Source organism: Natator depressus, chromosome 3, assembly GCF_965152275.1.
Source record: "Natator depressus isolate rNatDep1 chromosome 3, rNatDep2.hap1, whole genome shotgun sequence".
Lineage (NCBI taxonomy): Eukaryota > Metazoa > Chordata > Testudines > Cheloniidae > Natator > Natator depressus.
In genome coordinates, this window is record NC_134236.1 from 147,645,442 (window position 1) to 147,671,566 (window position 26,125).

The window sequence follows — 26,125 nt, forward strand, 5'->3', positions numbered from 1 at the left end:
GCTCAATCTTAATGTGAGTTCCTGCTTGATCTCCAATTTTCTGTTAATCTGATTTGTCTTTTTTTCATAGTTGCCACAGTCAGAAGGGTAAGCAAAATTAATCCTTTTTTAGCAGAACTATTCCTCAAGCTTTACTTAAACTAAGTAGTTTGTCTTTGCGTCACACTCTTCATTTTAGTTAAGACACATCTTGTTACTTTCCATCTGTCTGATAACTATGCATCACAAGGGAATTCTCCTTCATAACTTGAACCTCCCTCAGTCCTAAAGTTCTTCCAAGATAAAACAGTCTTTTCTAGAAATCTTGGTAATCTTTGCTTACTCTATGGAAGTCCTAAGAAAGGGCAGGGTTAAACCCATTAGAGCTGCCATTGCTCATTGGGTCATTGGGTCACCATCCAAGAAAGCGTGTATCTTTTCTAACGAGCGATTTCCCCAAGGTATCTCTGACCATTCAACAAGGTCGGTAACTATGGCTATGTCTACACTACTGCAGTAAGTCTACCTAAGTTATGCAACTCCAGCTATGTGAATAACATAGCTGGAGTTGATGTAGCTTAGGCCAATTTACTGCGTGCGGTGTCTTCGCTGCACTGGGTTGACTGGAGACACTCTCCGGTTGACTTACCTTATGTGTCTCATTCCTGGTGGACTACCAGGGTAGACCGGAGAGTGCTCTGCCATTGATGTAGCTATACCCACTTCACTATACCCACTAAATCAACCCTGGGTGCATGAATCGCAGGAGCGTCGATCCTGTGGTAGTGTAGACATAATCTATCTCCAAAACTTGCAAAGCTGCCATCTGGTTTTCTCTTCACTCCAGATACTACATATTTAATGAGATGTTAGCTGCTGATTAACTCCTGAATCTAATACATTATACTTTTAAAATGCATTCTTGCCTCTTCTCAGACTTGTTCTTTCCTCTGTATCTTAGAGTTTTTAAATCACGGTAGTTAGGCTTGTGGCTTAATGTTTGAAATGCCAGAAGATAATCCGATGGAAGTCATGACGGTTAAATGTTGCTGGTTATAGTGTTAATTTTGGAAGTACTCTCCTTAGGCTTCCTGGCCAATGTAAAGGATTCTAATACTGAGCTTTCGTGGTCTAGAAAAATCTTTGAACTTGCCCCAAACCCATCCATGAGTGTGGGTGGATCTTATCAGTAAATGTTACTTAGGGTTGATGAATGTACTTTTTGCAAGTCAAAATTTTGCCAATCCTTCCACAAACAAAGAGTGTAGCCTTCATTCTTAGCTTATTTCTGCTGTTTGTTCCTGATCCTCTGACCAGATAGCACTTTGAGCTACAATTAGAACGTTCAAAATCCTATACCTAAAGACACATTTCTGTAAAAATTAAGGTATATATTATGGTATCTTTATTAAATTGTTTCCTCCTGAAATGTTAGATGAGAATGTGCACAGATTATATTTAACTGCTGACACAGTCCATACTTGAAAAATCTCATGACCACTATCAAAAACACTTAAATGATGAACAAAATATTTTTTTTTCTTACAGGGAATGGGAAGATTAGTGGTGGTACAGCAGCTGAGGGTAGTTTTACCTCCCTTACTGGACTCCTGGAGGTTGAGCCTCTGCACTTTACCTGTGTTTCAACTAGTGATGGGACTAGGATAGAAAGGGACGATGCAAGTACGTTTACTGGTATATACAACCTTTTATTATTTCTACTTAGTTAAAACACAAAAATCAGTGTATTCTAGATTTTTGAATGCCACTTATCCAACACGTTTTTTTTTCCCCCAAACAATTTCAGAAGTTGAGTAAATGTTTAAAATTTTAAGTTGTTAAATGGCAACATACACTTTCTTAGAGATTTGACAAACAACTGAAGGAAACCAGATTTCAAATGTAAATTTAGAAGTTTGAATTTAACTAATGTGTATAGCACATTAGCGTGTGTTTGCATTACAACACCACATGGCAAAAGAAATCGGTTACGGTAACCAGTGTAACACCTTTATTTAGGTATGTGTTGAATGTACATTTTAGACAGTGCATAAACTGCAACTTCTGTAACACACAAGAAAATATTACTTTGTCCAGTTTGCTCTGTGAGACAATTATGACTTGATACTTTCTCTCTTGCTTTTAGCTTGCTCTTTTACTGTTAACCTATAAAAGAATTAAGGATGCCATTTAGAAGTGCTTTTTGTGCTTCTTTTCTACATACATGTTTGTTTTTTTTTCTTTTGTTTCATGCCAGTGAGTACCTTTGGGGTTACCCCAGCAGTTGGTGGCCTCTCATCTGGGACGGTTGGGGAAGCCTCGACAGCACTGAGTTCAGCAGCCCAGGTAGCTTTGCAGTCTCTCTCTCATGCAATGGCCTCAGCCGAGCAACAGCTCCAGGTGCTGCAAGAGAAACAGCAGCAGCTTTTGAAGCTTCAGCAACAGGTTGGAGGCTATTTGGCTATTTTTTCATGCTGTCTCTAAACTTCAAAAGCTGAGGAAGTAGTTACAGAGCTATACTTTTTTTTTTCTCCCCCATTTTCATAGTGTATTCTTTGAGGAGGGAACAGCTCTGGGCTGAGGATCACATTCGTTAAACAAAATGATGAAAATGTTTACCATGCGAGATTTTTTTTTTTTTGGCCTTTCAAATTCTATTTTTGTACATGTGAGGTTTTGAGGGTGGGAAGTTTGATCAGTGTCATTCACTTTCATAAAGAGTATAGTTTTGATTAACAAGCAGAAGAACAATATAGTCAAGGAACCACACTGGAATTAAAGGAAAGAGATGTTGCCATTAAGAATGGTACCAGTTTACACAAAATAAAAATTTTATATGGTAATGATGATTTGTATGCAATTTTACTTTTTCCTTAATGAAATCTTCTTGTATTATAAATCTCCATTTTATTTTTGGGATAATTACACAAATTTGAAAGTGAATGTTGGTGAGAGACACAACAGTAGTTGGTCCAATAAAAGATATTACATCACCCACTGTGTCTCTCTAATTGGAACTGATACGGCTACGACAATACGGCATACAAAATAAACATTATCAGATTAAATAGTGTTCCATTTTTCCAGCTTGTGTTAGGTAATTAATAGAACCATAGTGGTGGTAGTTGGATAACATACATTTTTACATAGTTTAAATGAAGGTTGAGGTTTTATACTCGGTCCATAGTGCATATTACTAATACGTTTACAGGCAGTGTTGGTCTACTCTACATACTCTGCTTTTATTTTCTTACAGAAAGCTAAGCTGGAAGCAAAACTACATCAGACAACAGCAGCAGCAGCTGCAGCAGCATCAGCAGTTGGTCCTGTTCACAACTCTGTGCCTTCCAACCCAGTAGCCGCACCAGGGTTCTTCATTCATCCTTCAGATGTCATTCCACCCACTCCAAAAACAACACCTCTGTTTATGACTCCACCTTTGACTCCACCAAACGAGGCAGTTTCTGCTGTTATCAGTGCAGAGCTTGCTCAGCTTTTCCCTGGCTCAGTCATTGATCCTCCAACAGTTAATCTTGCTGCACATAACAAAAATGCAAACAAGTCCAGAACGGTAATTACTTTTTTAATAGAAATGAGACAATCAGGACGTAACTCTCTGTTTTACTTTTTACTTGACTGATGAGTAACAATTCTGTTTATCGACTTTGGTTGAGATGTAAATATTTAACTACTAGATAAAATTTCCTTTTCATATGGCCTATTATAGCAGGGCAAGATATTCTATTAGATAAGATATATCTATAAGATAAGAATATCTATAATAAGATATTCTATTAAAAGAAAATAGATTCCTTATATAAGAGGTAACATAACCATGTAGCTGTAATATTAATCCTTTGAACAAGGATTCAGTGGGTTTGAATCCATTGATTAGTATTAGTATTTCCTCATGGTGCATACTAGTGCAAAATATAGTGTAAGTGATGTCAAGAATATCAGATTTGTAAATAGAAGGGACTGAATTGTTCTTTTCATTCTTACACTTACATGAACAAGACCTTCATATACATACAAAATAGTATACATTTTAATGACCTTAATTTTACTAGTGTTTCTTCCTCCTCAGAATCCACTTGGATCTGGACTTGCTCTTGCAATATCTCATGCTTCACATTTTCTTCAGCCTCCACCTCATCAGTCCATCATTATAGAACGAATGCACTCAGGTAATACTAGAACTCTTTCTTAACATCTTGGTTATGTGTAATGGGATTTTCTGATGGAGGTTGAATATTTTCTAGGACACTCTGATTAGTAGTTTAGCTGCAGTCCTATTTGCCTTTGTAAATAAATGTGTGTGACTTTGTTACCATCGTATGCCAAGAAAGCTGAATGTGCAAGGACGCTTGCTGAAAAAATACTGCAGAGGAAGGTATGTTGGGATCTCTAGACAGGTACTTTAATGAAATACTCTTGCCAAAGGGCACAAATATCTAGCTTTATATTAGCTATTTATTTACCCTCTATGGCTGCCTATTCTAGAGCAAGCAGAAGTTATGAAACTCTAATGATAGAAATGGTGAAATTAAGGAGAAAGCAGGCAACTGTTTTGCCCGTATAGCATGTGAAGAAGGGGCAACAAATAGGTTTTCCAGCACTTCATAGGTTTCTAAAAGATTTAGAATAGTTTGTATAAGTATACCACCTATTCTTATAGCTTTATGCATTTAAGTTTTGTGTGTATGTGTACATTCGTGTGTGTACACTTTGCTGCATAAATTGATTACCAGTACAGTGGATACAAGTCAAATATTTTGGACTCTTTTTACTATTATTTGCAAGTGAAGTTATGTCTGATTCAGATCATCTTCAGTCAGTTTGCAAGTTTAACAAACTACTTTGTTTAGTAAAACTGAAAATTTTCACAAATATAGTCTTTCTGAAGTATACTGAATCAATATACCAAACCACTATTTTCGGACTTTGTATTTTGGTTAATTGGAATGGTACTGATGCTTTCAGCCCATCTAACTTTTTTCATAGGAGCAAGAAGATTTGTGACCTTAGATTTTGGCAGACCTGTACTGTTGACAGATGTATTGATTCCCACTTGTGGAGACTTGGCTTCCTTGTCAATTGACATTTGGACTTTAGGAGAAGAGGTGGATGGAAGACGATTGGTAGTAGCTACTGATATTAGCACACATTCACTCATTCTACATGACTTAATACCACCACCTGTTTGCAGGTTCATGAAGGTAAAAAAAAAAAAAAGTTAAAAATGAAAATGCTTTCCCACAAATACTGATTCTTGAATTTCTTGTTCTTTTAAACTCTTTCAAATGGAAGTGTGATTTGTGTTAAATTTTCTTTATGCAACAATAAAGGTTACATTACCTTTCATTACAGATCACCGTAATTGGTCGATATGGTAGTACAAATGCTAGAGCCAAAATCCCATTAGGGTTTTACTATGGTCATACCTATATCTTGCCATTGGAAAGTGAACTGAAGTTAATGCATGATCCTCTAAGAGGAGAAGGTGAAGCTGCAAACCAGCCAGAAATTGACCAACACTTAACAATGATGATTGCATTGCAAGAAGACATACAGTGCAGGTGGGAAGAAATGTGTACACAAATATTCAGTTAAACACTGGAAAGACCATGTCAGTAATTTTGTATTGCTACTTTCCAGGACTTGTTTAAAAATATCAGACAGTGTAACTTGGCCTTGTAATGTAGTACAGATGTTACAATATAAGCTCCATAGTGGTGATTTTAAAAAAAAGTAAATAGATATCCTCTTTCCCTCCATTTTCAGTATTTTATTTAATAGTGTATATAAAGTAACAAATATTCAGTTTCTAGCAATTTAAATCTTAAATATGTGTTGCTATATGTGAATTTCAGTTGAAAGGTGTGCTGGAATTTTCCCCCTGTAGGTACAACTTGGCATGCCATAGACTGGAAATCCTTTTGCAAAGCATTGACCTGCCTCCACTCAACAGTGCTAACAATGCTCAGTATTTTTTGCGAAAGCCAGATAAGGCAGTAGAGGAGGACAGTAGAGTGTTTTCTGCTTACCAGGACTGCATTCAGCTACAGCTTCAACTCAATTTGGCCCATCATGCTGTACAGAGGCTCAAAGTAGCTTTAGGTGCAAGCAGGAAGACACTAAAAGAACAACTTGACCCAAAAGAGCTGATTCAGATGTCCTCCACAGAGCAGTTACGCACCATCATCAGATACTTACTGGATACTTTACTTAGCTTACTTCATTCCTCCAATGGTTAGTGTTTTTTTAATGTTTGCAAATAGATCAGTTAAAATATTCAATAACACTTTTACCAGTGTTCCAGAAACGTTGAAAAGCTTAATTTGCTAATTTCTTCAGTTAGCTTTTTGAGCAAGAAGATATGCTAGAAGTGGTCATGTTTATTGACCCACACAATACATAGAAAGCTTTTTATATTGTATTTAGGTCACATTTACTATAAAATCAGGATGGACAAAAATGAATGATTTTTTAAAAAAAAGAAATGTAAAAAATGGATTATTTTATTTAAATTTCCCTTTTAAAAATAGACTTGTTTAAAATTAAATTTGAAATTGACAACCTACATTAAGGCCTAAATTTCTATAATTTAAAAAATCATTTAAATGAAAATATGCTGCATCGATGCGCTCTCGTCAACTTTTAATGAGATAAAGGGTGCTGCTTTTTTAATTATATACAGAATTGGGGGAAAACTTCTTTAATTTCTGAGGATAACTCAAGCTTTATAAATATCACAATATCAGGTACTGCAATAAGCATGTCTTAAGTCTTCATATTGCTGCGAATGCTCGTATTTACATTTTTCCAACTGTAAGTACTTCATTTTTGTTATGCAGGGATGCTTTTGCCTTAATTCCTTTTTGGTTTCAGATTTAGCTAGCAGAATATTTTCTTGATTTGGACTAGCGCATTCAAAGTGGATAAAGCTATTGAGAGTTGAAATGAGCAGGGAAGTTTGCTTGTCTCTTCCAACTTATGAATAAAAACCCAGTGGGAGAGTGAGGTCTGCTAATTCTAAAAACTTCAAAGGCCTGAGGCCAGATTTTCAAAGGTATATAGGCACCTAAAGATGCAGGTAGGCGCTGAATGGGATTTTCTAAAGCACCTAAGCAGGCATTCAAAAAGGTATCGACTTCCCATTGATTTCAATCCAAGTTTCTGTCCAAAGGCAGTGTTAATTTTTCTTATCTAATAAATAAGAAATGCATCATTCATTTAACATAAGTAAAAATTAGGAATCTGAATAAATGTATGTTAAACTATATAAATGCTTACATCTGATTTTAGTGTAGCCTTCTGGCTAGCAAAAAGTACCACTGAATTTAGTATAAAGACTGTTTTTGGTTGCACATCAACATGTTGTAATGGTTATACCAACCAATGAGGTTGAACCTTTCTTTAGGAAAATAACTAAAAAGTACGAATGTAAGACAAGATTGAAATAATTGATTGTAATGCAAGTTCCTTGCTTCCTTAATTAGGTCATAATTATAATTGGTAAATTAAATCAGTCCATCCTGCTTTAAATTGGGTAAAATAATTTAGCAATCACTTTGCATAAAATACTTAAATATTCATTGGAACAGAGATTTGGACCTGAATCTCCCACATCCCAGGGAGTGCTCGAACCACTGGCCTATAGAGCATTTTTTCCTCTGTCTCTGGCCTAATGAGTATTTTATACAAAATGGAACAGCTGCAACAGGAGAGATTTAGAACCACCCTAGAATACTCCATAGCCCGGTGGTTAGGTTCAAATTCCTGCCGCTCTCAGGGGATTTGAATCTGGGTCTCCCACATTCTGGGTGAGTGCTCTAACTGCTGGGCCACTGAGTAAAAAGGGGGGCACCACCACATATTTTGTGCAGGGCACACTCAGGTAGGTGTGTTCCAAGGTGGCCTCTGAGTACACCTACTGGATTGGGCCTCAAAGGGGAAAGCCTAGTTTTAGGATCCCTCCAGGGTTTAGGCATAAACTAGATGTTGGGTGTCAGGACTTAGCAGGTGAATAGGCACGTGCCCACCAGCAGATTTTTAGGCACCCTAGGGACTTAATCAGCAGAAATTTAGGTGACTATAAAGTTAGGTGACAGCTGAGTGAAGGTTTTGATTATGATAATTTTGGATTTAGATGCCTAAAGTGGCAGTTAAGCAGTTAAATCCCCTTGTAGTTCTTTGGAGCTGAAGTCTCACTAAAAGTCACTGAAATGGGACTTAAGCTCCTAGGTTACTTAAGCATTTTTGAAAATTTTAGTCTTCGCCTTTAATAGTCACATTTTTGGCTGTTAGAAATTTCTAACATAAAATTATCAATATGGGAAAAATCCTTGTAACTTTGAGCTTACTTCACTAGCAATCTGGAGAACCGAACATGCTTTTTTTTTTTTTATTTTTTAAACGAGCCATACATAATGAAGCATACAAAAAATAAATGTAAAGCTTTTATAATGTTTTTATATGGATACCATTTGACTGTTTATTTTTAACTTGCATTCACGGATTGGAAATTTTTTTTTATCCAATTTATAGCATTCCTTATGAATGTAGTAACTTGCTACTCTTTAAAATCTGAAGACAAACACCTCTTCTCTTAAATGTCCATATGCATTTCATTTGATTTCCTTCTCTTATAAGGGCATTCTGTTCCTGTGGTTCTGCAAAGTACGTTTCATGCTCAGGCTTGTGAAGAGTTATTTAAACATCTGTGTATCAGTGGGACCCCAAAAATACGGTTGCACACTGGCCTTCTACTTGTTCAGCTGTGTGGAGGTGAAAGATGGTGGGGGCAGTTTCTCTCTAACGTTTTGCAGGAACTGTACAACTCGGAACAACTTCTTATTTTCCCACAAGACAGGTAAGATTGCTTTGGCATAGAGATACATTGTAATGTTTACTGTGTATGAATAATTTTACATAATTTTGTTGCAAAATGTTAGGTTTTTAACCTAGTATTTGGGAAGATGGCAGATGTGTTTTTTTTCCTACTAGCACTAACAATAGAAGTCCAGAGGCTTGAAAAAAATCCTAGTTCTGATTTTATATTTCCTATGGATTCTGTTTTTCAATATAAGGTAAGCTTTTCATTTTAAAAAGGTCCCTTTTGATTTAAGCACTTATTGAAAAGATTACCTAAATTAGAGGTGAAGTGTTGTCGTGTGTCTGGAGCCAAATGGACTTACCCAACTCACCGCAAAGATGAGAAGTTCCTTGTAATAAACTGATGATCTGATCACTACATCTAATTACAAAACAACCACTAAAATTATATTTAAAGAACAATTTCTTAACAGTAAATCTCCATTTTGGCAGTCTGATGCAACTTAAAAGTGAGTCCAATGCTTTCTGATGGAAAAGCAGAGTCAAAGTACAGCATTTCTGAGTTGTAAAGGAAGTATATACACTTGTAAGTTCTTAAGAGCATTACTTGCATGGGTTTCTGCTACATAAGTGAACATGCTCAGAACTTTTGGGTTAGCGGTGTCTGGGGATACATGAGTACGCTGCCTCTTTCATTGTGTGCTGATCTTGATCTGAAAATTTACAAAAGGGCACGGCTCCACCCACCGGCTTGTTGCTGTGAATTCAAGAGGCAGTGAGCAGGTATTCAGTGATGTCAGTCACTGCCTCTGTCTTTTCTCTTGAGAGAATTTATCTTTCTCATAACTTATCAGCTTTAAGCTGTGGCCTTCTATCATTTCTGTGGTGGCCAAGAACACTTTGTACCTATTTTTCCCTTTAAGAGACTTACAGTTGCATTCATGCTATGTGCTGTGCCTCCAGTAACTGCACATGTCAAAACTTGAGTCTCCTGAAACTCCACCTGTTGGGACTAATGTTTGGAGGTGCCAGTGCCAGGTATGTAGGTTTTGTGCCTCTTGGAAGTTCATTGTCTATGAAACTTGACAGTGTTATCATGCTATGCAAGCTTGGATATCAAGGACCATATCATGCTGCTCTTGAGGATCTCTGATTTAGTTTTATTCCCTGACACCTTGCACTAGAAGTCAGGAGTCAGTTCAGCTGTCGAGTACCACGTTCACTTTGCTGGCATGTCCATGTAGCAGGTCTTTGAAGAAATCTCTTCCCAAGTACTGTGACTTTTCTGGTCAAAGTGGTGCCATGACTCAGTAATTCTTGATCTATAACTATGGGCCAGTATCATTGTGCAAGACATTCTCTGTATCGGGAGCCTCATTAGTGCACTGTTACCTTCCTTTGTCTTGGGTGTCTTTGTCTCGCATCTCCGCAGTGGATGTCTCTGCATTGGGAAACCACGGTTCTGTCCCTTAGTATAAGGGATTTAGACAACTAGATGAGTGGCCTTCCCATCAATGATAAAAAGCCTACTGGGATCTCTGGTTGACCTCAACATCCATACTTATCTCCAAAATATTGATTGACATTTTCAGGTCCCACAGCAGGAGTGTGAATTCATTTAAACTCGACCATTATCCAGCTCTGTAGTCATTCTTTAGCCCAAATAAAATCAGGGAAATCTAGTGGGCCAAGCAAAGTGAGGCCTTACACTCAATTCAATGGAATGTCTACCCCTCAGTAACATGATGGTTTTTGAAAACAACATCTGTTCAGGACCCTATTGATTTTGATTAAAAAAAGGTGAAAAACCTGATGTCCACATATGTAAATGTTATGATTATATAGGAGGGGAAAAGCAATGATCTCAGAGGCCTTCGCAGGGGAGCAGAGTCACGCTACATACAGGAGTGAGGCAGTGACCTCAGGGTTAGAGTTCAATGTGGAGGTTAGGGTGTCCCTACTCTGGCCAGACCCCTCCTAAACTGGGCCCCCTGCCTGGGTTGGTAAGGGAGTGTCATAATGGCTGACCTTAAGGGGGGCAAGGTTCCATCTGAGTATACAGCTCAGCCTACATGAGCAATGAAATGTGCAACCCTCTTTAGTCCTCACTCACCACCTAAGAATAGGGAGCCAGGAAGGTGTATTTTATATAGCATGTCTGTAGACAGTGTAGAGTAACAAATAGTGTCAGCTCAATACAACTTCCTAAACTGGGACAAACTGCCTCCACTGTTAAATGAGTAAGGCTGGTTTCAGAGTGGTAGCCGTGTTAGTCTGTATCAGCAAAAACAACGAGAAGTCCTTGTGGCACCTTACAGACTAACAAATTTATTTGGGCATAAGATTTTGTGGGCTAAAACCCACTTCATCAGATGCATGGAGTGGAAAATACAGTAGCAGGTATGTATACACAGTACATAAAAAGATGGAAGTTGCCTTACCAAGTGGGGGATCAGTGCTAATGAGAATTCAATTAACAGTAGAATATCAAGGGAGGAAAAATCACTTTTTTGTAGCGGTAATGAGGGTGGCCCATTTCAAACAGTTGACAAGAAGGTGTGAGTAACAGTAGTGAGTAACTGCAGTAATTACTACAGTAAGGCTGCAAGTCTGTCAGGGAGGTCATGGAAGTCACGGATTCCATGACCTCCATGACTTCTGCAGCGGCTGGTGCTGGCTCAGGGGTTGCCTGAGCCGGGCAGCCCCTGGGCTAGCGGCAGCAGTTTCGGTGTGTGGGAGGGGGCTCAGGACTAGACTCAGGGGATTGGGGGGCTCTTAGCTCAGGGTGCAGGGCTCCCCGGCTCCCACTGGCATGGCCTTGCAGCTCTTCCTAGATGGAGAGGCCTGAGGGGGTCTGTGCACTGCCTGCGCCCGCAGGTCCCACCTAGCAGCTCCCATTGACTGCGGTTCCAGGCCAATGGGAGCTGCACAGTCAGCGCTTGTGGCGGGAGTAGTGCGTGGAGCCCCCTGGCCCCTCCACTGCCTAGGAGCTGCAGGGACATGCAGAGCCCCCTGAGCACCTGTGGCCCCCTGCCCAAGTTTTAGTTAGGGATATATAGTAAAAGTCATGGACCGGTCACGGGCTGTGAATTTTTTTTATTGCATGTGACCTATCCATGACTTTTTTTTACGAAAAATACCCATGACTAAAAAGTATACATGAGTTGTTGAAGTGAGGCCAAGGAGGATGACTAATTAGAGCTGTATTTTAACAAATACCTCAGAATTCTGAGTAACTGGAGCAGATAAAAATCCTTTTTTTCTTTGCAGAATAACTTCATAAGTACAACATGAGCATAAGAGAGACCACTAATCAGGTTTCCTCTCCCTGCTGTTGTCAGAACTAGAGCTTGGTGAATACTGTTTGTTTTTTTTTTTGTTTGTTTGCTGCCTTCTGTTTTGAAACAAAAAATTCAGAAAATAAATCACGTTGGATTGAATAATATGCTTCATTCAATGAGACCTGACATTTTTCATTTCATTTTTGGGCATTTTAAAAAAAAGAAAGGGAGCAATAATGGCGATTCATAGATGTTCATAATGACAATGAACAGTTACTGCGCCGGGGGGAAAAAATGAGAATTATTGCATAGGTTAGTGCGTTCACCTAGGATATGTGAGACCCAAGTTCAAGTCCCTGGTCCAATGACTTAAATTTTTATAAAAAGGTAGAACAGCTTCAATAGGAGAAATTGTGTGACCCACACCAGGCTATCCCATAGCCCATTGGATAGAGAGCTCACCTATAATGCGGGAGATTGTAGTTCACCTTCCTTGTTCACATCAGACAGAGGAGGAATTGAGCCTGGGTGTGTCAAATTCCAGCTGAGTGCCCTAGCCACTGGGCTAAAAGTTATAAAGAAGGTGGTGCCATCGCCGCCACCCCACCACCTCCTCTGCCAGCCCAAAAAAATAAATGTCAAAATGAACAATTTCATTTCAGCATTTCCAAGACATTTCAATTTTTCAGTTCAGTAACTACTTGACAAACTTGACCCAATTTCATGAATAGCTTTGGGTTGACCAAAACTTAATTTTTCAGCATGTACATTTTTTGACACAAAAATGTCATGCAGCTCTAGCTGGAATAGGTGCTTTAGACAAACCCCATAATACATAATTTATAAAATAACTCCCATAAAGGAAGTTGCTTCCTCAATACCAAACAAGTTAGTGGTAGTCCTGTTTTCTGAGTGATTGTGGTTTATATCCCATTGTCCACTTTTATTCTGCTTACTGCAACTATGGATATTCTTATCCATAATCTTCTTTTTTGAATATTACTAATCCCTTGGATTTAATACCTTATGGTAATGAATGAAAGGAATGTAATGATTCTTTAACATTTCTGTTCATCGTATTAAATATTATGAGCAGGCATATCAGGAGATCTGCAGTTCAGATTTCTTGGGTTATTAATAGGCAACAAGTGTATCAAATTCTATACAAACATTGCTAATTACATTTAATAGCTATATAGGGCTTATCTCTTCTGGGATCTCACAAAGGCTATTGGGATTGGTTTTGATGAGGTTTTTGCAGTTCACTGTTAACTCGGAAACTTAATGATGACACTTCAAATGCTAGTATTAAACTTTTTCAGTGACTTGTCCTAACAAAACATTATCTCTTTCTTAGCCAGTGTGGTTGAATTGTACCCATCATGTCTGTCTTTCCTTCTGCTCACTTCAAAGGTGGCTACCAGGAAATACAACAGCAAAATATAAATGTGAATCTCAGTTCGTTCTTGTTTTTCAGTGGTGGTGTTAGTGCTACACTCAGGTGATCTAGCAACATATCTGTGCTTTGGAGGGACTGGATAGGGACTCCTGGAGACGCTCTTTCCACATTTGCAGGGGTTGCTTCACGGCAACATGAGCCACTTTCTTCTTTGCAAGGCTTAGATGGGTTTTCATCACAGAGATCTCAGTTACTAGTGGTTTAGGAAGTAAGAAGGTGATTTGAAAGCAGCTCCATAGAAATATAAAATCAGCAGCATCCGGAACACAGGTCTAACCTCTTTGGAGTAAGAGCAAAAGACAGGCTTAGAATCAAACCCAGGTCTTAAGTGTAATGAACTTAATTGCGTGGTCTCAAGGCTAGCCATTAGTCATCTTGATTATTCAGATTTGATACTGTTCTTAAAAAAGATGACAAAAATTTTCGGAACATCAGCCATAAATATTTGGCTGCTGCATTGGGGTGTGCAGGCTTTTGCAGGCTTATAACACATGGGCCAGCCTGTTCACTTTTTCTCAAATAGGAAAAACTTCTGCTGCCACTTCAACTCTCCCTTGTCCTCCTGGATTCTTTGAGTCAAAGGTGGGAAAATTCTCTTGCTCGAATAGGTGTTCCAGCAAACTCAAAGCAGTGCTATTTCAGAACTTTGTTTTTGAGCCTGGTGCCCTCAAGAAGTAATCATCTTATTCCCTCCTGATGACCTGCTGTCAGTTAAATAAGAGTTTGTTCCTTTGGGAAAACATGATGGTAAATTATTAAAATGAAGGTTACAAAAAAACCTTACACTTCAGGCAAAAGGAGTGCACCCACACTGGAATAATGTGGTGTGGGTATTGTGGTGGATGGGGAATTCAGTCTGTGTATGCTTTCAAATATTCATTGTTTTACAATACACAGAATTATAATATAAAAGTAGGGACAAGTAGAATAGGAAATGAAACTGGTCAATTCTCAGTGAAGAAAATGCATAGATTGGGAACTCCGCAGGCTTCTAATGGTAAGTTACTGCTGATGACTTAAAGTTAAAATGAGAAACTGCAGATTTTATAATATTACATTGTCCCTCTGATAGTACAAATAGAACCCTGCCTACCTTTTTGAACTACAGCGCTCGTTTTGTACCCTTACCTTCCTTAATCTTTGATTTGAACATGTGGAAATGTTGTTTGATGTATTTTCCAAGAAGTATTACTGCATTTAAATGCTTTTTTATAAGAATTATAACTGAAGAGAACTGTTCAGTGTGTTAAACATTTTTAATTTTATCTTTAGGGTCTTCGTGTTGCTTTCCTGCATTGGCCAAAGGTCACTTAGCAACAGTGGTGTCTTAGAAAGTTTGCTTAATCTCTTGGATAACCTGCTGTCACCTCTGCAACCTCATTTACCTATGCACAGGCGTACTGAAGGTAGTTCTTCATTTTAGGAGCTATATTTTCAGATTAGATCTTTATTCTAATTTTCGTAACAGGAGCCTGATTGCACCTACTATCAAAGCAGATTAAGTTAAAATCCCCTTTTTTGCTTATTTAGAAACACTGATTTTTTTTGTGGGGTGTTACAATTTCACATTCTTGGTCTTTGCCCAAACATGACTTTTTTTCCTTGAAGTTTTGAGCAAAATCTGCTTCACTGTTCTTGTTCAGTTAGGATGAAAAGGACCTTTACATGTTTAAAAGATTATCCCACTGTGGTTTCGGACAGCTGTAGCAAAAGTAGCTGAATTTCAGAATTAGGCACAGATACAGTTCTCTTTGGGAACTAGTCTTTGCTTGTTTACCAAATATCGTTGGATTTAATTTGACCAAGTTATGGCTGTTTGAAAATTAATAGAGCCTGCAGAATATAACATTGTGTTAAGTGCATAGCTAAAGTGCCCTTAACTCATGACTTGCTAAATGTGTTTTTCTAAATGTTCTGACTTTAAATGTTCATAGCTCTCTAAAAATACTGAATTGATATTCTCCAAACTAGACTCGCTTTGTACATCTTCTTAAAATCATGACAAAACTGAAGAAAATCAGTTAATTATCTTTGAAATTTGTGAAAATATTAAATCATGGAACATCCCTTAACTCATGTACACTTACAAAGTTATACAAGGCTCATCAGCTTGGATTTATGAGTTTGCAAGCTTGGTAAATGCCAGCTGGCGCTCTCTTCCTCCCTGCTATCCTGAATCCCCCAAACAAAGATTTGTAAGTGACAGAGGGGAGTTGACTTATTGCTCCCCATCAGTGTACCAAAGGCTAGCACTGCCATACCCTCTCACTTGGTTGGCATAAGTGCTTATGATCTGCCTCTGCAATTCCTCCACCCCTTCTGCCCTCTTCCCACAGCTGCCAATTTCTTCCTTATCTTGCATCACTATTCCTGTTCACTGAGGACTTCAGAGCTTCATCTCTGTTGGTTTTCCAGCTTCCTTCCCCTTGGGCAGCACAGGTGAACACTAGGGAATTACCAAGTGTGTGGTGAGTGCCAAGTGTGACAGAATTCCCAGTAGAGGGGAAATGGTGAGAAGAAGCATCAAATATAGGGAGCAAGAAAAGGAGTGAGAAACTAATGGATCTCTCCCATTAGTCCTTCAGCTAAGAGTCAGAAAATAAACAAGACACAACAGTAGGGGAGAAAAAGCAGGTGTTTGGAGTGAAAGTGAGGGGGAGTGCTAAAATTTGGGATGGAGGGGAAAAAAGGAGGAGAGTTTAAGAACTACTTAGCTATTAAGAGATTGAAGAACAGAGATATTGATCTGGATAGAGGGAAAAGACTTAGTATGATCATTTAAAACAAAAAAAACCCCCAAACCCAAACAACTTCTATGCATCTTTCTGTGGACCAGACTCCTATACTGTAGATCAGACTCCTTGTTTTTTAGTCTGAAACCTGGACTAGTTTGCAACAAGTGTCACCCAGATTAGCCATCCTACCTCTTATCCCTCTAGTCTGCATTGCCAGTTCCAGGCCCTACCATTAAGTCTCTTCTGTTCCCATTTAGGATGGGGCAGTATGTTCCAATGGACAGAGTACCGGGTGGGGAAGTCAAAGTGCCTGGATTCTATTGCTTGCTCTGCCAGTGACTGGGTGTGTGACCTTGGGCAAGTCGCTTCTGTGCCTTGGTTTTCTTATCTGTAAATTGGAAATAATGATACATGAGTTTACAGAGCATTTTGAGATAAATGGACAAAATGTCCTGTATAAAAACTAAGCAGTTATTAAATGTGCTGCTTAAATATAGTACTTTCACATAGATATGAAAATGTGATTTTAGCCTGCAATGTGGTACACAATAATCTTTGGCCTATTGGTGCCTGTTGTGTCTATATAAGCATGCAATTTAATTAAAGACATTGATTGAGTGACCTGTTTGCTTTTGTAGGCTGATGGCCATTGATACACACTAATTAGTGTGTTTTATAACTGTTTTGAGGACAGAAGAATGACTCATTGATTCAAAAGGTTTTCTTGTGTGATGTACAAGTAGGTTTTGTGTGACTCACATGCAAAAATCCTCACCCCCCTGTTAGTGTGTGTGAGGCCAATGTAGGCAATAATGATATTAGTTTCAGAGTAGCAGCCGTGTTAGTCTGTATTCGCAAAAAGAAAAGGAGTACTTGTGGCACCTTAGAGACTAACAAATTTATTTGAGCATAAGCTTTCGTGAGCTACAGTACCACTTCTGTGTGTACCACTTCAGTGAGCTGTAGCTCACGAAAGCTTATGCTCAAATAAATTTGTTAGTCTCTAAGGTGCCACAAGTACTACTTCTCTTTTTGTAAATGATATTAGTGTTATCGATTTGCAGGAAGTCTAGATCTTGCCTCTATGTGAGGGTCTCAGCTTTCCCAGCAACTGGCTGAGATTTCACTTCGAATGAGAGCTAGCTTGCTGAGGAGCCAATCTGTGGAAAACAGGGGAATGTTAGTGGGTTGAGAAGAATAACTGCCCCTTTGTTTGTGGGGCCTTGTTTGCCTTTTGTTACCAAGGTTCACAATCAAGGGGACATTAATGGTGAGGGAGAATCCTTCTGTTTCCTTTTTCATCTGACAAGAAGAATTGTGATCTTTGCTTTTGGACCTTACTTCAGCTCTTCATGATTCCCTTCCTCCCAACTTCTTTCTGTGCTCTCCGAGACCCCACGCAGTGATTCTTGAGTGCAAGTCCTTTCCTCTGCTTGTGGAGGGAAACATGGGAACCCTTATTACCTAGAACTGTGTGCACCATAAAATGTCCGTGTGGGAATTCTTTAAGCATTGCTTTTCTGATTGTTATAATTTCAAAAATTTACTAAATCACTCAAATGTCACCTAAAACCTACTTGTTTAAGGGGTATTGGACATTCCCATGATCAGCTGGGTTGTAATGCTGGTATCCAGACTCCTAGACTACGTGGCAACTGTTGAAGATGAAGCAGCAACAGCCAAGAAGCCTTTGAATGGAAAAGAGAGGGAGAGATTCCTGACAGGTATGGAACACTTAAAATATTTCTAATTCAAGTCTGGATTTTAGAGATCTTTGTAAAATGTTCAGTATTGCCAGCTCATGTTCAAAAATGAGTCAGAATCATGAGATTTTAAAAATACAACTTGGGATCTATTTATTAGCCTTCTGATTTTTGAACCATTTATGGTTTACATTTTTAAACTCTTTCACAGCCATGATGGGTATAAACTTAAAATAATAATAAAAAAAAAAAAAGTTGAGATACTCACATTATCCCATGATACCAGGGGCTAGAGCTTTAAGAAACACAAAATATTTTGAGACTGTCAATAATATTGTGAGAGTTGTTAAACCAAAAAAAGGACAGGAGACACTGGATATAGTTTAATCAGCTGCAACTTTATTATTAGATGTCTGGGACTACCTAACAGATAAAAGTGTACAGTTCAAATAACTCCATGATCATTTCAGTATCTACCGAGGGGCTTCTGCCAGCCCCCTTTTTCCATCCTGGTCCCCAGCCAACCCATTGCTGGGACTTGATCATATTCTCTCGCCCCTCTCCCACTGAATAGAGTATAAAGGAAAGGGGGGGTTGACTCCCTGCCATGCCAGTCATAGGACCCCCTTTCCTCTTCCTTAACAAACACCTCCTTTTAAGTCCTTTACGAAACCATTTATCTGGTCACTGTATCCCTTCCCTATGGAGTACCTGCACTGGACATCCACCCCACACTTAGGCTGTGATGTCACAACTCATTACTTAACTCCCTTCCCTGTTCACCATAACAAAGCCTCCACGAACCTGCTGTGGGGAAAGCAAAAACCCCACTGCATCATCTTCCTCAATCTGTTGGTGAGGGAAAAATTCCTTCTCAGCCCCCTGAGAAAGGAGTAGCTAGTGCAATGCCTACAATGGGTCCAGACCAAACCTAGTATTTTGCCATTTCCAAGGGGAAGGAGGGGGAGTGCTGTTCTTCTGGTCCTGAGAAAAGGGACTTTTCCCACCAGGCTTGCTCTTGGTCAACTCTCCGGCCCTTCCAGTACCTGGGGGATGAGTCAACATTACCACGCTAACCCACACTACGTTTTCAGCAGCTTCTGTGCGTCTCTCTCACACCACACCTGTAAAGTGCTATACTCCTTCCCCCAGCAAGCTGGACAATGGTGCCCATACTTAAGGTGTGGTGTGGTCAGCTTGACGTTTGTGTGACTGTTTGTAGCTAACGTGTGAGGAGAATGTTGTGTTTGAGTAAGGGTATTTCAATTTCTAGCTTCGTTGCGGGTTGGTCTTTTTTTGTTTGTGTGTTTTTTTTAAAGTAGTATCTTTCAAAAGGAGAAATGTGAGTGATAAGTACTCACATTATGGGTGCTTTTGGTTTGTATAAGTTAAACTAGTCTTGTTTTTTCTTTTCATACTTAAGAACTTGAAAATAGTAAATGCAAAATTGTACTGTTGACCTTTTCATGCTGTGCAGTAATGCTGCCACCTAGTTTAGTAGAAGCCTTAAATTTAATGCTCCATTTTTATATTTAGTTTATAGAATGACTTCTTATTGTTGCTCTCAACTATTTTAGGAACTGTTGAAAGTAAGCCTCAAATATTGGTATATGTTTGTCTTTCCATTAGGCAACCAATGGAGTTTTATTAATAATAGCCTACATACCCAGAGCCTGAGCAGATCTTCTAAAGGCAACAGTAGCCTAGATAGATTGTACTCCAGAAAGATCAGAAAGCAACTCGTTCATCATAAACAGGTAACTTTCAGTGTGTACTGGCACTTTTAATGTAAGATACTTATAGTAATGTACCTTATTTCTTAAAATTCCAGCTTTGGGCCTGGAGCTCATTCAACCTTGCTTTTGCAAAGGCCTGGTTCTGTAGCTAAAAGCTGCCTATCTCTCTTGACATGTATCTCAAACTGCAGGGCATGGGATCTGCTGAAATCATTCTAGTCTTGTGGAGCATATTGTTATATTTCCCTGTGGTCCGTATTTGATAGTAAAACTTACTTTGCATTTTTGGTGAATCAGCAAACATCTGAGTGCAAGCTTCTGGAGGCTGACCAGCTGTAATTTAACAGTATATCATTTATAAGACCGTGTTCACTTTTAAATACATCTGTACAGGTTCTGTGACCCTGTGTTCATATCTAAAAATTCTCTTAATATTGATGGTTCTTAAACCTAATCTGCTCTGACTCTGCTGGCAGCCCATTGAAGTTGTATAATTTAAAGTTGTACAAAAACTAAACTAAAAAAGGCTCAAGTTGCAATTTGAATTGAAATTTACTATCATATGAAAATACTGATCCTTTTCACATCTTATTGCTTAATTTTTTTGTTTTTCCTATTAACATTTTCTTTTAGCAACTTAACTTATTAAAAGCAAAACAGAAGGCTTTGGTGGAACAGATGGAAAAAGAGAAAATACAAAGCAACAAAGGATCATCATACAAACTTTTAGTAGAACAGGCAAAACTAAAGCAGGCTACTTCAAAGGTATGATGTTCTGAAACTGCAGTTCACTTGTTGTCTTTTGTGTGAAAAGACCTGTTCCTGCAAAATCATTTTTGTCCTGGGTTGACTTTATACAAAAAAGTGTTTCATTCTGGCTCTTATCAAGGCTGTTCTGTTTGTCGAATTCAGCAGCCATCTGTAAATGTCTGGCTTGGGAAAAATGTTTTGGTTGATTCTGCTCCAGGCACCTTTTAGCTGATCATAGCCAAAATCACCAATAACCTAGAAGTATTTGTAGTGTCAAACTAGTCTATAAAACACAGTAAGCGCCTGACAGCACTTGTCTATAAAGAACTGAAAGTGTGCTTCATATGGCTAACTTATGAGTGTGGTGTTTTGTTTTTGTTTTTTTTTTTTTTTTAAAGGAAATTGTCTTGGGTGAGTAGCCAAAAAGTAAGCATGCCAATCCTCCTCCTCCCAAAGCAAACAAATGCTGTATTGAAAACACTTGTGCTTATTTTTATGAAGTTTAGCTTTCCACAAGTATGGTTGCAACATATAAATCCTTGCTTCTTGTTATGAGCTCTGGATACTGGGGATGAAAACAAACCCAGGCATGCTCGGAGAACAATCTAGTAAACTTCAATGCCTAGTCTGCCACTGAAATGGCGCAGGCAGTGTGGACATTCCTGTGAGCATAAAACAAGTAGGACTCACTTTATAGATACCAGACTTGAATATCCATTTAGATTTTTACCTTTGGAAATCTTTAGGCTTTGGAAATCTTGTTATCTATAAGGACTTCTGAAAGTCTTTAAGGGATCGTAGATGCATAGAGGTTATAAAGAGAAATAAGCATGCCACTTTATAATTACCATTGGAAAAAGTAGGGTTAAAGAAACACTAGAAAATTTTATCAAGTGCTGCGTTTTCACTAACACTCCTCTTTTGTCATGAATTTCACTTTCCTGCTCTTTTTGCTCTATTCTTGAGTTGTCTCTTAAATGAAATAGACTCTTCTACAGCAGCAATGATAAACCACTTCCCTCCTTGCAGTGGTTACCATGTAGTCACTTTTCCCTTGCACAGTAATGGAAGGGCCAGAAAGATTTTGCAGTTGAAACAGAAGGAACTCCATAGGTGATCAGGGGAGGGGAATAGTAGGCCTGCTAGCGAACTCTTACAGAGGCTGAAGGAACTCAGCCACTGATCCAACTGTGAAGCAGGTAAGTGAACTGGTTGGCCAATCCTGGAATTGAAGACTCAACAGTGGAGTGCAGCAGGTTTTATAAGTCAGTGGCACAGTTTTAAACACCTGCACTGCCGCACTGGCTGAAATATGCTGTTGGTTAAAGCTGTGTGGGATTCACTTTACAGCAGTCCTGCTTGTGTAGAAAATATGTTGCATTAAAACCTTCCACATTTAATATGATCTTTATTAATACCTATCGATTGTGTGTTTGTACATACATGTATATGATAAATTACAAAATTATGCAATTTTGACCACATCACTTGCTAATCAGTGCCATCAGTGACAACTTAAGGCATTCCAAACTTGGTAGTAGTTTCAAACAGCTGCCATGCTTATTTTAAAAATAAACAAAACCCTGTCCAGACAAAGATTTCCTTCTGTCTCCACTCCCGCAAAAAACAAAAACAAAAAAACCCCTGCAGCCAAAAGACAGTGACCCTTGCTCACTCTGGGAAAAAAAGATGGGGGGGGATGAGGGGCGGTACTGTTAAAATAGCACAGGATTCTGCCCAAACAGTGGCAAATTGAAGGTATCCAACTTGGAATTTTTTAGTACTAGAAATGACAACTGCAGACTGTTGATTACCATATAATCAATCCCAAAGAGAGAGGCAGGAATTAAGCAATGGAAGGGTGGTCCACAGGGTGTACAAAGTGTGTGATACAAGGTTTATACAGTGTAACAAAGAATCCTTGATTGTACGTGTCAAGAAATAATGTCTGTAGGTTTTCAAATAGCTTGAGTCTTCAGTATTTTGTCTGCCACCAGTGTGCACATGTTTACTTCTCTTTGTGCAGGGTAGTTGAGGCCCTGTATCTCTGCAGTTCCAATTCTTTAGCCACTAGGAAAGAACTGAGAAGTCAGTATTCTTGATGGGTTATAAATTTCACTTATAAATTACTACTGTGTCTGAGTACTATACATTTGAATTTGTGGTAGCGAAGTATCCATGAACAGGTGTAGGAATATGAAAAAATAGTATCAATTAAGAGTCAAGTTTCTAAAACAGTTCTTCTGTAAAGTAAGTATACAGAATACACAATGGTGTTGAGAGCTCTGTCAGACTCTAGAATATCTTTGAGGATGTGAGAATGACTACAGTCTTAGTCATTGCTTGGTTCTGTTTAGGCTGAAACTGTAGCAAAAGGAACTGAACCCATGGTAGTTTAATACAATATTACTAAATTCAATCTAAATAAATTTTTAAAAAGCTACGCCGTAGTATGAAAGTTGATTGACCCTTGTGTAAGATTAACTGCATTACACACTTATGGTTTTGTCACTTGAAAGCAATGCAACCAACCCAAATTTATGCCACGTTCCCATAAAATCTTAATATAGGTCCAATATGAGAGTGTGGGATTCTCCATTATTATTAAAAGGTTCTAGAGGTACTGTTACATTTTTCCAACTCCTGATATGCTTACATTCAGAAAATGGGCATTTTAGTTTAAAATTTAACACTTGTTTTATATTGGTTTGTAATTATGCAGCATTTCAAGGATTTAATACGCTTACGTCGGACTGCAGAGTGGCCTCGTTCTACTTTAGACACAGAAGTATCGACGACAAAGGAAACTCCAGAAATTGAGCCACTTCCATTTACTCTGGCACATGAACGTTGTATCTCAGTAGTGCAGAAGCTGGCGCTCTTTCTTTTGTCAATGGACTTCACTTGCCACGCAGATCTACTGCTGTTTGTTTGTAAGGTAAACAGAATGCTACAAAAATAGGCAGTGGGGTTGTTAAAGTGAAGTTCATTTTTTATCAAGAATTATCCTAAAGTATGTGGTATGAGCATGTATGCTTTCAGCGTAGTATTGATGAAAATATCTCTCAGATGCTACTTTTAGCTTTTTCTTGAGGATACATTAAAAATACTTATATTATTGAATTTGTAGTGATCCCTAGTAGTCTGTTTCCCATGTTTTCCAGTTTTTGAACGTTACATAATGGAATTATGTTTGCAAAGTATCTCCTACAGAGCACCATTTTAAAAGATACTTTTACATTAGTACAGTTTAGCTAGAATAAATTGGTGCAAGTAAACCTAAGATGGGAACAATTTATCTACTTATTTTAGCTCTACACAACTTTATGGATGGTATACTTTGTTCATACTAATAATAAAGGAGAAAGCTGTTACTTTTTTTTTTTTCAAACTGTATTATCAAATACACATAACTAACTAGTACATTAACAACTAGTAACATTATTACAGTAAGTTATAGCCTATTTTCCTTTAAAATAACCTACTTTAGAGCACTGTCACTTGCAGTAGGAAAGTTCTCCATACAAAATCAGTTAGGTGGGTCATGTTTTGGCTTAAAATAAACATTTCATATAAAGAACATACTCATTTCATTTTAACTGCAGACAAAAGTAACCAGGAGGCTTTTGAAGCTTTCAGATGCCTCATTTTAGCTTTTGTTAAGCATATTGTTTCAGTTTTACAACCAGAACTTGGATGCAATCTATTGCATCTGTTTGTGGTTGTTCCTTGAGGCTTTCTGAAACTTTTTTAGAATTGCATAATTAAAACTGACCTTCCCACCCTTTGGAAACATTTGGACTGCACCTCAGTTTGTTTAGATACCAGATCCAGTTTAGTTTTGTCCACAGGCTCCAGGACTTGACCAGGCTCTTTCCGTTCTTGTGTCAGATTCTCAGCCAGCAGATGTGCAAAGAGAATAGCAATCCAGTGCTGCTGTCTTCATTGTGATCCTAACCTTCAAATCTGATTTTAGAGTAGTTGTAAGCAAAATATTTTTTTTTCTCCTGACTCAAGAAAATTGAAATATTGGGTGCTTTGTTCCTTGAAAGGGATTACCTGCCAAGCCCATTTTTTTTTTTCTTCTCCTTCATTATCATGGATCAGGCCAAATGGAGGAAGCCGAAGAGCAAGAAGCCCTTCTCAGGAGCAACAGAAGGAGAGCTCTGCTGTGACTGCTCCAGCCTATGGACCACCTTCTCTGCAATGAAAAGAGGCTCAGTCAATACAGCTTGTAGGTGGCCCCCAACTATCCTTCCTACCAGCAGGCCAAAGTCCCCTAGTTGCCTCTACAAGGGCAGATCATGAGATTCAGCAAACTGATTCCCCAAACATGGACTCCTTATGGATAAATCAAGAACCTCAGGTGGAGTTTTGAAATTAAATGTAATTGGCAGAGCCCTGGTTTCTTCTTATTCCACTTAAGAGGAGCATCTGTGCTGCTTTTGGAATGTTCACCTGTATTTTCTCTCCAGCTGACTTTCAGAGGATGAGGAATGTGGGGATTCAGGGATCCTATATCTACATAGGCTAAGATCCAAAAGGGCACACTAGACAAGAAGAAGCTGGTCCCTGTGGGACCAGTTTCCCATTAAAAGGCAAAAGAAACCCAAGTGGCACAGAAAAAAGCTCCAAACTGCTCCAGACCCTAACCTCCTTTCCAAGACCTTTAGCTTCACATTTAATGAGAGAGCTCCAGGCAAACAGAGGCTGAGCAGGCTAAAGCCAAGGAGAATAACTCCAATCAGAAACTAAGGATTTGCTCTTCCCTTCTATTTCTTCTTCAGAGAAACCACTAGAAAAGTGGGAAAATTCTTACAAAGAGCATTGTTGGCCAGTTCTGAAGAAGTACAGAGTCATAGAGCCATCCGAAATTCTCTTTCTCCCTCCCCATCTTCTGTAAGACTGATGAAGCAGAGGCATCCATGGCAATTCCTACTGAGGATGATTTCTTTCAATGAGACCCCATGGACAAGAAGATAGAATCCATCCTTAAAAGATTTTGAAAAATCTTCAGCAGCTCTTGGAACCTCACTGGCAACCGTGTACTTTGCCATAACTATAGTGTCCTGATGCAACAACCTAGAAAGTCATGGCCCTCAGGACAACAATGAAGTCAAATCAATGCCAAAAGAATCTAACCACATCATTTATAACATTATGAATCTGTGGACTCAGGAGGTGTAACAGTAAGAACCGGTTAACTCAGAGACCAAATGCATCCCTGTTTCTCAGGGTTGTTAAAAGGATAAACTTCAATTTGCAAATGGGGTATAGGAATATATAAAGGTTAAGTGACTTTCCAAATGAAAGAAGAGAGTTTTTGTTAGAGATGGGTATTTATTCCAAATCTCTTTAGGCCTGATCTTGTACCTAAAACTTAGGATGACCTAGCTACATTGCTCAGGGCTGTGAAAAATTTACTGCCTCTCAGAGAAGTGGATTACCTACATTGACAGAAAAATCCTTTCCATCAATGTAGGAAGCCATCTACACTATGACACTTGTGACAAAGTTCCTGCTCTACCTTGGTGGGTCTTGTGCTTATTGGCGGATTTACTCGCCTTGGAGCTTCAAGGCAGCCCTTAGCTTGACCGTTTTCCTGAGCTCACAGTGCAGGTCGACTCCTCCTGTGTCTGACCAG

General features: G+C 38.7%; 1 protein-coding gene across 1 annotated transcript in view; it reads left to right on the plus strand.

Annotated features, from left to right (window-relative positions):
• Positions 1-26,125, plus strand: part of BIRC6 (baculoviral IAP repeat containing 6) — a 319,973-nt gene that overhangs the window by 83,597 nt on the left and 210,251 nt on the right. The window contains 13 exon segments of the mRNA XM_074949013.1: positions 1,528-1,662; positions 2,237-2,424; positions 3,236-3,550; positions 4,067-4,166; positions 4,984-5,198; positions 5,350-5,558; positions 5,885-6,231; positions 8,635-8,854; positions 14,830-14,963; positions 17,879-18,016; positions 19,625-19,752; positions 20,365-20,496; positions 23,204-23,419. Of these exon segments, the coding sequence (XP_074805114.1) occupies positions 1,528-1,662; positions 2,237-2,424; positions 3,236-3,550; positions 4,067-4,166; positions 4,984-5,198; positions 5,350-5,558; positions 5,885-6,231; positions 8,635-8,854; positions 14,830-14,963; positions 17,879-18,016; positions 19,625-19,752; positions 20,365-20,496; positions 23,204-23,419 (2,477 nt within the window).